The following is a 13,741-nucleotide window of genomic DNA, read 5'->3' on the forward strand; positions in this document are numbered from 1 at the left end:
TGAGGCAGAGGGGACATTCGGTTTATTAGTAGTGGTGTGTTGAACTTTCAAGTAGGACATACTTCATAGCTTCATCACTTAGTGGCCATGTGGCCTAGGGCAAGTTACTTACCGTCTCTGAGCCTCGTATTTCCTCATACTTACCTGTAAAATTAGGGTGGGTAGTAGTTCTTATCTCACGGAAGTGAGAGTTTGAGATAATGTAAGATTAAGTGAGATACTGTGTGCCTAGCAAATAGCAAGTTTTAGCAAATGGGAATTCCCATGTCTCTTCAGGTCTGTTAACCACCGTTAGTGTTGTCTAAATTGGATTAAACTTGGTTTGATACTTTTAGGTGTCATGAAGTAACCTTGTTACCTTGAACAGCAGGGTGGCTGAGTTTTTATTCTAGAAGTTTTGATGACTGTCTGAAATTGGAGATATGGGTTGATTTTCGCAGAGATTGAGTAAGAACTGAAGGCTCAGATCTTGGTTAGTATAAATGGATCTTAACGTAATTGTGGATTTTAATTTAACATTTCATATATACATCTGGTGTGCTAAAATCGTTGACATGTAAATTTTGATGTCTCTTATATTTCATTGTATTGGTGTTTCATGGTTTGTGGTGTACAGTCTTAAATAGCCTCTGCAGTAGATCTTGAATTTGAATTTTATAAAACCTTTTATTATGGGAGTTTTCAAATACATCCCGAAGTGGATTAGTTTAATGAGTCCTCCAGTGTTATCATCCAGCTGTATCAACTCACCGCCACTTTTGTTTTCATATGGCATTCTCCCTTCCCCACTATTTTGAACCAAATTCCAGACATTGTATTGTAAAACAGTTATGGTACATGAAATTTGTCGTCTTGGTGTCCCTACACACTTATATGTAGATATATTCTCATTCATCTCTTGGATTGAATTTTACTCTTTTATTTTGGGCGTAGTCAGCTTTAATTATATCAAGTGTTGCCTACTTTAATTTCCTCATAGATGTTAGAAATATAGATATGTATTTAAAGCATAGACTTCCATTATAACCATATTTGGTAGGTTTGTCTAGTGACAAGTTAACAAAATATTTAATCCTGTCTCCACTATCGTCTCTGTTAGTATTTGTGAGAGAGAAAGAGAGCTCGCGCACGAGTGGGAGAGGGGCAGATGGAGGGGGGGACAGAGGATCTGGAGTGGGCTCTGTGCTGACAGGAGCGAGCCCCATGTGGGGCACAAACTCACCAACTGTGAGATCAGGACCTGCGCCAGCTGGATGCTCAAGTGACTGAGCCACCCAGCTACCCCTCTGTACCCCTCTGTTAGATGTTTGAAGAGGAATTTGAAGTGCATATCTATAGTGCAGATAAGGATTTGAAAAAAAATTTTGAGAACTTTTTGTAAGTCAGCTCTAATGTACCATCCAAGCTCCTTAAGCCAATATCGTTTTGTTTAAAATAAGTTGTCCTTGGGGCGCCTGGGTGGCGCAGTCGGTTAAGCGTCCGACTTCAGCCAGGTCACGATCTCGCGGTCCGTGAGTTCGAGCCCCGCATCGGGCTCTGGGCTGATGGCTCAGAGCCTGGAGCCTGTTTCTGATTCTGTGTCTCCCTCTCTCTCTTCCCCTCCCCTGTTCATGCTCTGTCTCTCTCTGTCCCCAAAATAAAAATAAACGTTGAAAAAAAAAATTAAAAAAAAAAAATTTAAAATAAGTTGTCCTTCAGGAAGGGCAGTTGCTAATACTTAATATATATTTTTTTATTAAAAATTTTTTTTTTTACATTTATTTATTTTTGAGAGGGAGACACAGCGAGTGGGGGAAGAGCCGAGAGAGAGGGAGACACAGAATCCAAAGCAGGCTCCAGGCTCTGAGCTGTCAGCACAGAGCCCAATGCAGGGCTTGAATCCACAAACTGTGAGATCATGGTCTGAGCTAAAGTCAGATGCTCAACCAACTGAGCCCTCCAGGCGCCCTGTGAATACTTAATTTTTAAAAAAAAGGTTTAGAAACACGAATATGATTAAATCAGAGTCTTTTTTTTTCCCTGTTTTTTTTGTTTTGTTTTTTTTGTATTTTAAAATCTTTAAAAATTTTCTTTATTTTAGAAAGAGTGAGCAAGTGTGGGAGAGGGGCAGAGGGGGAGAGAGAATATTAAGCAGTGGAGCCAGATGCAGGGCTTGATCCCACAACTTTTGGATCATGACCTGAGCCTAAATCAAAAGTTGGGTGGTCAACTGACTGAGCCAAGCAGGCATCCCTGATTTTTTGTATTTTAAACAATAAGGTCTTATATCCTGTTGGACTTTAATGTTTCTGTAGTGTATGGGGGGGGGGGGGTGGACTAATTTGCATATGCATTTATTTCATGCTTGTGATTTCTTGTTGCTAGAAAAATGCCAGCCTTATAGGTTAGTTTTTTCCCTCCTAAAGCACATTGAGCAGTCATAGAACATTTTACAAAGTGTACAGATCTCTTCCTTCACATTTTAATGATCAGATGATAAGATGATAAGTGTTAAAGTAACTGAGCTTAAATTGAATATTAAAAGCTGCATTTAATTTCTTCTTATACTTTTAGTGATTAAATTTATATAGTTACTCGACTAAATTTTTTCCTGTACTTAATTTTTTGGGGTATCATTTATTTCCATATTTGCTTGAAATCTTAGCACAGCGTTCGAGCCAGAAGATTTTATGTAAAACTTGAGCTAAATTAAATTGTTGGCGTGAAGTGGAACCTAGCAGCTTAGTAGTTTTAAAATCCTTGATAGTTTGGGAAGCATAAATGACTCAACTGTAGGAGGCAAGGTATTCCCCGGATTCAAGGTACCAGTCATAGTAAATGTGCCTTGATGACTAATTAAACACTTTTGGAACATAAGTATTAAGCTATTGCACCAAATTGGAAATTGAATATCCATGGAGTGCAGCGTACAGTTAACTGGATTATCTTGACCAATGAAAATGAAAATTTGTATGTCTATTTTTTAAAAAATGTGCTATGTGTATTTGAAATTCTGTACTGGTAAGGTTTTTGGAATGCTTATTTGAATCCACATGTGATTAGAGTATCTTAGAACATTCTGTATTATATTTAAGGAACTGCATGCAACTCATTGATTTAGTTCACTTATTATTGGGAGTGAGAGCTTTTTGGTGGGTCTAGTTCAGAGAAAACAGCTGATTGATGTCCAGCTTCTGTAATGACAGTGGTTGAAACAGATTCTCTATCCTGATTGTCCAGGAGAATCATTTGGGGGCTTTAAAAATACCAAAGTCTGAGACCATTTAAATAAGCATCTCTGGGTTTCTCTACAGGTAATTCTAAAGTTTAGCTGGGATTGAAAACCACTGGCTTGAGAAATGTGTTTGAGTACGTGTTACTTGGTATGGTTGTCCTCATGAGGCAAACTGCTCTCTTAAAGAAGGAACAGCTATTTTTCCTTGTTTTATTTCCAGCAAGGATTCCAGGTCATTTTTTAATTAAGGTTGGAATTTTAAAGAAGTCGTTTGAAAGCCTCATCATTAGTCCCTTGGTCCATTAGAGAGGAGATCAAAATGGTTAAACTCTTAGTATATATGAAATAATTGTAATCAGAGCTGACATTTGTTAACTGCATACTCTGTGCCAGTCACTGGGTGGCTAAGAGCTTTTACGTACATTATCTTATTTAAGCTTCATAATAACTTAGTAGTGACTGCCATTTTACTGATGGAGAAATGGAGACAGGTTAAATAACTTGTATCGATTCACAACAGTTGGGTGGCTGTGCTGCGAGGAAAGAACGGCTCACTCTCCCACTATACTGTGCTGCCTTGACTTCACACAGTATTTCCTTAGAAGACATACAGCTGCCATGGAACTTACTTTGATTTGCTATCTATTAGAGGAAAGTGGCCCCTTTATAAAGGACATTGTTTGTTCTTGGATTTATTCTTCAAGTGAATTGCAGAGGAATAAAAGCTTATTAACTTGTATAAAATGCCGAAGATATAAATGGTTGTTAAAAAGCTGTATTTTAATTTTAGATCCATCTCACATTTTTAAGGCAAGGCGTGGACATGCAACATGTTCGTTCTTTCCACCCCACAGGCTTATTTGACTTTGACTTTTAATAAACGAAGCTGGAGGTGGATAGGTATGAAGTGTTACTTTTCCGGTAAAAGTATACACTTGACCCTTGAACAACACGGGGTTTATGGCCGCTGACCGCCCCCTGCCCCCCAGTTCAAAATTCATGCATGGCTTGGCTCCCCCAAAACTTACAGCCTGCTGTTGACTGGGGCACCTTACTGATAACATAAAGTCAATTTACGCATATTTTCTATTGTGTATGTATTATGCCCTGTGTTCCTGTAGTGAAGTAAGCTAGAGAAAAGAATATGTTATTAAAATTATAAGAGAAAATACATTTACAGTATTATAAAAAGTCCATGTGAGAGGACCTGTGCAGTTCAAACCTATGTTGTTCAAGGCTCAACTATACTTTGTATTTTGAGGAATATTTTATTATGTTTTATTTTACTTTATTTATTATCTATTTATTTATTTTGAGAGCGAGAGCGAGGGGGGGGGAGGGAGCGAGCGGCAGAGAGAGAGGGAGAGCGAGAGAGTCCCAAGCAGGCTTTGCACTGTCAGTGCAGAGATCGATGAGGGGGCTTGAACTCATGGAACCATGAGATCATGACCTGAGCCGAAACCAAGAGTTGGATGCTTACCTGACTGAGCCACCCAGGTGCCCTTGAGGAACATTTTAATTTTTTGGTGTTCTTATATATTCTAACCATAAAGCATTGTAATTGATGTGTTTATTTTTAAATCGGATATTAGGCATTGAAGTGGATGTTTCAAAGTTGTTATTTTGGAAAGCTATATATTTGTTTTGGTGATTATATGGTTTCTAAATATTTTAATAAAACATCCTCTGTATAGTTTTTCCTATCAGTTATTTTGCATTTGACATTTATCCGTGGTACCATTTCTGTTTACTTATCCCTATCCTATTTATTCCACATTTGGTATCTTAGAAAAAAAAGAGTATTTACATTGTCACATGGTCTTCCTTGTTTATAGTTACATTGTTATGAATTATGGGTTATCATTTGGGTGTATGTTACCTTGAAACTACTTAGTTTTGGAGTCACTTGATGAAATCAGTTTGAGGGGGAGTGGAAGAGAGTGGAGAGAGGTGAAGTAAGGGGAGGGAGGGAGAGAGGAAAGGAACGGACAGACATAGATAATAAATTAACACAGATTGAATATAAGAAGCTAACAGATTTAATAGTTACTCTTAAGGCTTTGACCTCACAGTTGTAAGTGTCGTATGTGCATTTGCAGATCACTTTAAAATATGATGTGGTTATACTGTGGGACGTAGACTAGATACCTGGCGTAGGTGCCATGTGGATGGGATTCTGCATTACATACCTTTTCAAACCCTTCTCATCCATCTCTCCTTGGACTCTCGTTCTCTCTCAACTGGGGCCTTCTCTGTCCTGCTTCAGCTCTAGAATTTTGTTGATATCTTGCTCCTGTTCATTGTCCTTCTCCTGTTCTTTTGTGAGTTTGTATATTTTGAACTCTTTTCCCCTAATTTTAGAGTGAGCCGAGGAGGCAGCCCATCGGTGCCCAGTATACATATTTAATAGGAAAACTGCCATCTCTCAATTTTATGGTGTCTTTTCACTGTACCAAAACTAAGTATTTTTTTCTTTGCCAAATGTGGCATTGTTTTTCCTTTATGGGTTTTATGCCAAATTTAGAATTATAACATTATAAAAATAACCAGTAGTTTTATCGTTTGAGGGGGTTACATTTTGATTACAACTGTGGTGCAGTAATTGGTTGTTATTCAGTTATTAAAAATGTACTGGATGTATAATATAGAAGTGCATTTTCTCCACTTTTACTGAGAAATAATTGGCATCCATCCTTGTATAAACTTAGGACATTCAGCATGATGGTTTGACTTACATATATTGTGAAATGATTATCACAGTCTCGTCTCAGTTAAAAATCTGTCATCTCACATAGATAAAATGTAAAGAAAAGGAAGAAGAAAACAGAGAAAGAAAAACATTTTCTCTTGTGATCTTCAGATTTACTCTTGTAACAACTTCCCGGTACGTCATACAGGAGTCTTAGCTGTAGTTGTCATATTGTATAGCAACGCGTTTTGGGGATGAAGCTGGTGAAGACGGGTCTCTGCCAGTCCCCAAATCCATGCAGATTAATGATAGCAGAAGTTATTTTCAGAAGCGCAGGTTAGTTTTTCTTACACTGTGAAATTCAAGCCTGCTTTGAAATTGAATTATGGGTGAGATTATTACAAATCGATTATTTGGGACTACACTGTACAACCCTTCCAGTGCAAGACAAATCCTTCTTAGGCCACATTTTGTGTTATGGTAGCTCAAGTATGAGGAATTCTAATGCGTCTTGGCTTTGAGGAGGTAGATGAACCAACAAGGGCCTTTTCTGTTATTTAGCCTGCTTTTCTCATGTCTGCTGATGTGATCTTCCCCTGCTCCCCCAGATAAACAGGGGTCACATGACAACGGAAGCCAAGAGAGCTGCAAAGATGGAAAAGAAGATGAAAATTTTGCTTGGGGGTTACCAGTCTCGTGCTATGGGGCTTATGAAACAGTTGAATGACTTATGGGACCAAATCGAGCAGGCTTACTTGGAGTTACGCACTTTTGAAGAACTCAAGAAACACGAAGATTCTGCTATTCCCCGGAGGCTAGAGGTAACATCATTGCCTTGCAGCATTGCTTAAAAAGAGAACTGCAAAAAATTACCAGGGCTTTCCTGTTTTTTTTCTTTCTCCTGTGCAGATTTATCTCTGGAGTTGATACTGTCTGGCTTTTTTCAGTGAGAGCCTGAAGTTTTTGACTTTCTTATCTAGAATTGTCTGTGTATAGGTGGATAGACCAGGCCAGTGGTGGATACAATGGCTTTTCCTTTACTGGTTTTCTGGTTTGCATATAGATACACGGTGAAATAGAATAAGTAACCCTTGTGATTTGTCCCCCTGCAACCTAATTGCATCCCATTTTTACAGCTCTCTGAGGTACATTAAACCGTTGTCTGTTTTGTAATTTAGAATGCTGGGAATATAGCTGGTCATTGTACAGCATGAAATTCCTCTGGCCAGATCTGGTTTGACTTTTATTTCCAAAGTGTGCATGATAGTCCCTTCGCAGATAAAGGGCCGTGAGGGCTTATCGAGGTGCATTTGTGGGTACTGATAGGGCAGCAGTGGCTTGTGTATTTGAGCTAGCAGAGATTTTCCCAACAAGGTGGTAGTCGTATGACCAAAGAACGGTTGTAGTACTGGCTTTAGAGCATAAGTAGTTGTTCTTCCTTGTTTCTCTGGGGAATACGTCTCTCTTAAGAGTCATGACTTAACCCTTCTGTTCGTAAGATGATAAAGTGCCATAAGATATTTTTAATTTTCATTGCGTGCTTACATACGAAATAATGATTTAATATTTTTGTCTCTTCAAGTGTCTAAAAGAAGATGTTCAGCGACAACAGGAAAGAGAAAAAGAACTTCAGCATAGATATGCTGATCTGCTGCTGGAGAAAGAGACTTTAAAGTCCAAATTCTGAAGCATAGTTTATACTCTGTCACAGGATGAATTAATTGCTGGTTTTCATACTCTGGAAGGCTGAAACTGATGATTATCTTCGTTGACAAATTTGCCCACGATCTGTGGTTTTTCAGTTGTTTACTTTAAATGATATTGATCTTACATAGTCTATGTATAAAGACTTTAACTCCACAAAATGTTTTAGGGTTTAAATTATTAAGATGATCATTCTTTTAGCAGTGTCATATTTGCAAAAATTTTTTTAGTTTTGGCCTTTAATTTTAAAAGCCTGGTTTTAAAGTGCTGCCTGTGAGTAAACTCTTGAATAAAAACAAAATAAAAGAATTGTGAGTGTAGCCTTTTGTTTGAAGTAATTAGATACTTAGAGTGCCCACAAACCAGCAAGCGTGTACTCTGTGTCATATTTAATGAGTAACTCTTGGGTGATCAGAATGGTGATCCGGTATCTTAATTCCTTCAGAGGCAGTCCTTTTGTGGCCTCGCTAGTTTTAGCACAGGGCACTCATTTCTCTATACACTGACAAGATGGATTAACATTTTAATACCTCAGGGTTTGTTTTTTTGTTTTTTGGATTTTTTTCAAGTATAATTTTAAGAAGTTCTCTTCTTTGCCCAGCTACTCACACAGTTTATGGATTAGGACTCAAAAGATTTCATTTTTATTGACCTGTTAGGTTCTTTTAAATGTCTTTTCTGCAAAGGTGTGTTGAAGATTAATTTCAGTAAGGCTATCACACTTTATTAAAGCTTTGTGTTTATCCTAATTACACAAGTGTAGAATTTTGGGAATTGGTAGAAGTGGGAAGACCAGACTTTATAATTCACATGAAATCGTTTGGGATAGTTATTAGTTGGCTACAAGTTCAGTATAGACCAACAGTATGTTGGACATACCAGGAATATTTCCCCATCTTAATCCTAGGGATTAAAAGGAGGGAAGGAAGGATTTATTCAGTTATCGGGTAATTTATTAACCGCCCAGTGTCAGAGTCATGGAGATAGAACAGTGAGTAAAGTAGGTATGACTCCTAGTTTGTGGAGCTTGCAGTCCATTGGGAATGATGATAGGCGACTGAAATTCAGATGTTTTTTGAGTGACTCTTCTTAAGTGCCAGACACTTATTTAAGTGCTGGAGATAAAGAGTTAAGACAAACTTCTTGCTCTCATGGAGGTGACATTAGTGGGAGGAGATACTCAACATACAGGGAAAAGTATCAGATCATGAGCTTTGATTCTATGGAGGGAATTAAAATCGGGTGATGGGAGACAGTGACTGGATGGCGACTTTGGGTGATCAGAAGAGGTCTTTGAAGGGGTAACATTTAAGATAGGATGTGGGGAAGAGCAATGCCGGCAAAGCGCCTTTGGGGTATTTGAGGAAGAGGAAGGAAGACAAGGTGGCTAGGGTGTCAAGAATGGCATTTGAGTAAGGCCTGGGCGTATAGGGGCATATGTAGAAGGCCTTGGTAAGAAATTTGGTTTTTATTCTATTATGGGAAGCTGTGAGAAGATTCTGAGCAAAGGAATGGCATCAGATTTGGTTTAGAAACATCCTGAGGTCATAGTGCATAACGTCTCACCAGGCTGACGGGGGGTGGGGAAGCCACTTAGTTGAGCATGAAGGTAATGGCAGACGAACAATAATACTGACTCCAACCAGGATAGAGGCAGTCCTGGTGGGGCAGGTGCAGGGACTTGAGCAGTAATCAGTATGCGGTCTCCTCAGACTATATATTTTTCTAGTTACCTAGTCACTTTAATGCTAGAACTTTTTTCAATAATTTCACATGGGTTTTCTAGGAAACACTTTATCATCTGTGAATGGCAGTAATGTTTCTTCTAGTAGTTTCATTTTTGTTGCATATTTTGTTGGCACAAATGTTTAGAACAGTTTTAAATGACGATGATGGCAGACATTCTTGTTTTTGATTTTCATGGGAATGTCCGTAATACTTTCGTTTGAGGTTGGCTGTTTTGAGTTCTTCTTTATCTAGAAAGGAAATACCCGTCTATTTTTAGTTTTTAAAGAATCTGAATTAGGATTGGCTCTGGAATTTTGTCACATACACTTTTTGGGTATCTTGTAAGATAGTCATATGGGTTTTTTCCATTTAGTTTGGTGATGACATCATCAGTCGATTTTTTTCCAACATTAAACCAATCTTTGAACTCCTGGAATCAGGTAGATAATTAAAAAAAAAAAATTTTTTTTTAAGATTTACATTTTACTTGCGTCTTGTGTAGACTTGAATTATATGGATTTAAAATAGTTGCTCTCATATTCAAGACTCCCTTTGTTTTCAAAATCTGAAGTAGTACACACATACTTCCAGCCTAAAGAATGACCACGGTTTGTGTAATTTCATAACTGGCAGTCTGCATCGTGGATGGCTCATGCTTTTGCTTTGTAGCAGTGAAGCTTTAACTGGTAAAGAGTTCTGCCATCCTCCTCTGTGAGCATCCTGTAAAGCCCAGGGTTCTTCACCAGTACCACTCTGAGAGTGATTTTGGTGACTGTTTTCACTTTCACATTTATCGTATTCTCTTAACAGGCATTCATTGAATGGTCGTGGTAACATTAGTGTTGAAAATCACGTTCAAGTGGCAGTAACTTTGGGACAGACATTAAATGTGATAAAGAGCCCTCAAACCCGCCAGCATGAGTGGGATCTCCTCTCTGAAATATTAGAAATGATGCCGCGTCTCTGCTACCATCAATTGTAGACTTCTGCTGTCCAACCGTTTTATTCTCCTGATTTTTACATTTATTTTTCTGGGAAAATCCGTTGTGCAATTTGTGATGTCATGCAGTGCATTTCTCCTCAAATGTGGCCGCCCTATTGGTCTTACACAATTTGATTTGCTAATATTTAGGAAAATGGCACTTTTATGTGAGTGAATTTAGTCTTTTGGGCTCATGTCCAATTTTTGGCGTAGAGATTTTGCTAGCTGTATGAGGTGAATAGGATAAATATGGGTATTTGCATCAAGCACGTATATCGTTGGGGTGACTTGTTCCACTAAACGTGGAAGGATTGTGCTTATAAAACTTTTGAATTGAGAGCCCTGTTTGGAAGTCATTTCTTGATAACTGTCAAGTTTCTTCTGTGACTGTTACCTATTTTTAAACTTAAGTATTTTCATACCTGATTTTAAAATTTTGCTTCAAATGTATTTCTCCTTCTGTGTTTGTTATTTGTTAAATTTAAGTGATTTATGTTTTTCCAGAAAACTGAATTTTGTTGAAATTTAACACATTTATTAGCAGAGAATTTGAATAGGGTAAGAAATTTTCTATATTAAGTTTGTTACTTTTAAGTTATAAGAAATGACCTTTTCTTAGTTTGACCATTCCTTTTTTTCCTTGATTAGACTTGATAAAGGTAATCTTTTTTCCCTTAAAAAAAAATCCCTGCTGTTTGGATTTATCACGTGTGATTTATTTTAAAATATTTTAATTTCTCATGTGTATTTCTTTTGTTTTCTGTAGAATTTTTCCCTGTAACTTTTTGAGTCTGATGTTTATTTTTTGTTTTTATATGTATACAAATGAAGGGTTTTAGTTATCTTTAATTTCAAATATGTTCCTATCCCAGCTACATTGATGTGTCTTTTTTTTCTAAGTAGTTTATCATTGTGTTTAAACTTTTGGTTAAATAATTAAGAATATTTAAAATTTTCTGTGTGGTTGGCTTTTTTTTGTTTGTTTTAAATAATTGTTACTTGTAGCAAGGAAAAATGGCTTATGTAGTTTCTGCTTTTTAGAATTGATTGAGGTTTTGGGGCCCAGCATTTTAAAAAAGCATGCTATGGATAAATGAAGGTTTATTCAGTGTATGTGGGACAGCTGAACATGTACTGAACCACTTTAATTATATGATTGAAATTTTATCTTCTTATTTTTGGGTGTAAACTACCATAGACTAGTAGTGTTGTCTTAAAGGCTTCTAGATCGTTCTTTCTCTCAGTTTTATCTTGTTTGGAGCTTTTTCTTTGTATATTTTGATACGGTTGTTTAGTATGTAAATACTTGTGTCTATTGGGGATCATTCATAAGACAAGCAATCTATAAAGTTGTTCTTTTTGTCCTTTATGTGTTATCTCTTTGAGATTGGAATATTCTTTTTGTTTGTTTGTTTATACTTGCTTGATAAGTTGTCTATTTTTTTTTTTAACTTTTATATAATTTTTTGTTTTCTCTAAAGAGCATGTCTTGTTGGATTTTATACTTCAACCCATTTGGAGAGGTTTTGCAATTTAATAGGGGAGACTAATCCATTTGCTTTTATGTTAATTACTGACTTTGGTCTTTGTGATCATGTTTTATGCTTTCTCACTGATTCCTCTCATTTCCTAAATGGGCTATAATGCCCTGGGCTTTAATTTTCTTAGTGATTTAGGAAATACGCATTCTCTTTTAAGTTTTACAGATGATGATGGTATCATTTAGGGTTCAGGATCCATTCAGGACAAAGAAACCATACCAGTAATTTGAACAGGGAAATTTAATACGAAGAATTATTTGCTAGTAACAGGAGATCAATCACTAAGAGGGACAAAGGCAACCTTAAAGAATGTAGGACTAGCAGATGTAGAGAGGAACTACTACTTGTAGACAGAGAGTACCTAAGTAGGGAACATTCTTTTTTAGGGCTGAATAATATTCTTGTGTGTGTGTGTGTGTGTGTGTGTGTGTGTGTGTGTGTATGATGTTTTTGTTACCTATTCACCCACTGATGGATACCTGTGTTGTTTCCACATCTCGGCTATTGTAAAGGGTTCAATGAACACGGGGGTGCAGATATCTTTTGGAGTTAGTGTTTTCATTTTCTTTGGATAAATACCCAGAAGTGGAACAGCTGAATCATAGGGTAGTTCTGTTTTTAATTTTTTTGAGGAAGCTCCATACTGTTTTTTATAGTTGCTGCACCAGTTTGCATTCCTGAGCACAGTACACGAGGGCTCCCTTTTCTCTACATCCTTGCCAACTCTTATTATTTCTTGTCATTTTGATACTAGTCATTCTGACACTAGTCATTCTGACAGGTGTGAGGTAATGTGTCATTGTAGTTTTGACTTGCATTTCTCTGATGGTTAATGATGATGAGCATCTTTTCATGTACTCATCGGCCATCTGTATGTCTTTGGAAAAATGTCTGCCCATGTTTTAATTGATTGTTTTTTTGGTTATTGAGTTGTATGAATTCTTTATATATTTTGGATATTAGTCCCTCACCAGATACATGATTTGCAAATATTTTCTCCCACCCAATAGCTTGCCTTTTAATTTTGTTGATGGTTTCCTTTGCTGTGCAGAAGGCTTTAAGTCTGATGTAGCCCCACTTGTTTATTTTTCCTTTTGTTGCTTTTGGCAGGTTCAAAAAATCATTACCAAGGCAGGGAGTTTACTGCCTATGTTTCTTGTAGAGGGTGTATGGTTTCAGGGCTTACATTTAAGTCTTTAATCCATTTTGAGTTAATTTTTATGTATGGTATAAGACAGGGGTCCACTTTCATTCTTTTGCATGTGGCTGTCCCATTGCCCAGCACCATTTATTGAAGAGACTGTTCTTTCCCCAGTGTATGTTTTTGGCTCCTTTGTTGTAAATTAATTTTCCATATATGCATGGGTTTATTTCTAGGCTCTATAATCTGTTCCATTGATCTGTGTGTCTGTTTTTATGCCAACACCATACTGTGTTACTTACTGTAGCTTTGTAATATAGTTAGAAATCAGGAAGTGTGATGTTTTCAGTAAATATCAACAGATGTGACTCACAAAAAAGATGGGGTCCTCAATTTTTTAAAAAGTTTTATAAAGGGATCCTGAGACCCCCCCCCCCCCCCAGTTGATAACTGCTAATTTAAATTAAGCTGGCTGGAAATAAGGAACATCTACTCAGAGAATCCACAGCTTTCTCTGCTCTTTGATCACAAGTGCAGATGGGGTGGGGCGCCTGGGTGGCTTAGTCGGTTTAGTGTCTGACTTCGACTGATGTCATGATCTTATGGTCCATGAGTTCGAGCCCTGCATCGGGCTCTGTGCTGACAGTTCAGAGCGTGGAGCCTGCTTTAGGTTCTGTGTCTCTGCCTCTCTCTGCCCCTCCCCCACTCATGCTCTGTCTTGTTCTGTTTCTCAAAAATAAAT

The 13,741-nt window shown here is 37.4% G+C and overlaps 1 protein-coding gene across 2 annotated transcripts in view; it reads left to right on the plus strand.

Moving 5' to 3' along the window:
* Positions 1–7,913, plus strand: part of CDC5L (cell division cycle 5 like) — a 47,022-nt gene extending 39,109 nt beyond the window's left edge. The window contains exons 15-16 of one of the 2 annotated variants that reach the window (XM_043591568.1): positions 6,512–6,724; positions 7,486–7,913. In XM_043591568.1, coding sequence (XP_043447503.1) covers positions 6,512–6,724; positions 7,486–7,590 — 318 coding nt within the window. In that variant the 3' untranslated portion in view covers positions 7,591–7,913. Of the gene's footprint in view, positions 1–6,511; positions 6,725–7,485 lie in introns of those variants that run through there. The other variant, XR_006298942.1, reaches the window with a different exon arrangement.
* Positions 7,914–13,741: the final 5,828 nt, after the last annotated feature.

This window comes from Prionailurus bengalensis, chromosome B2 (genome assembly GCF_016509475.1).
Source record: "Prionailurus bengalensis isolate Pbe53 chromosome B2, Fcat_Pben_1.1_paternal_pri, whole genome shotgun sequence".
Taxonomy (NCBI): Eukaryota; Metazoa; Chordata; class Mammalia; order Carnivora; family Felidae; genus Prionailurus; species Prionailurus bengalensis.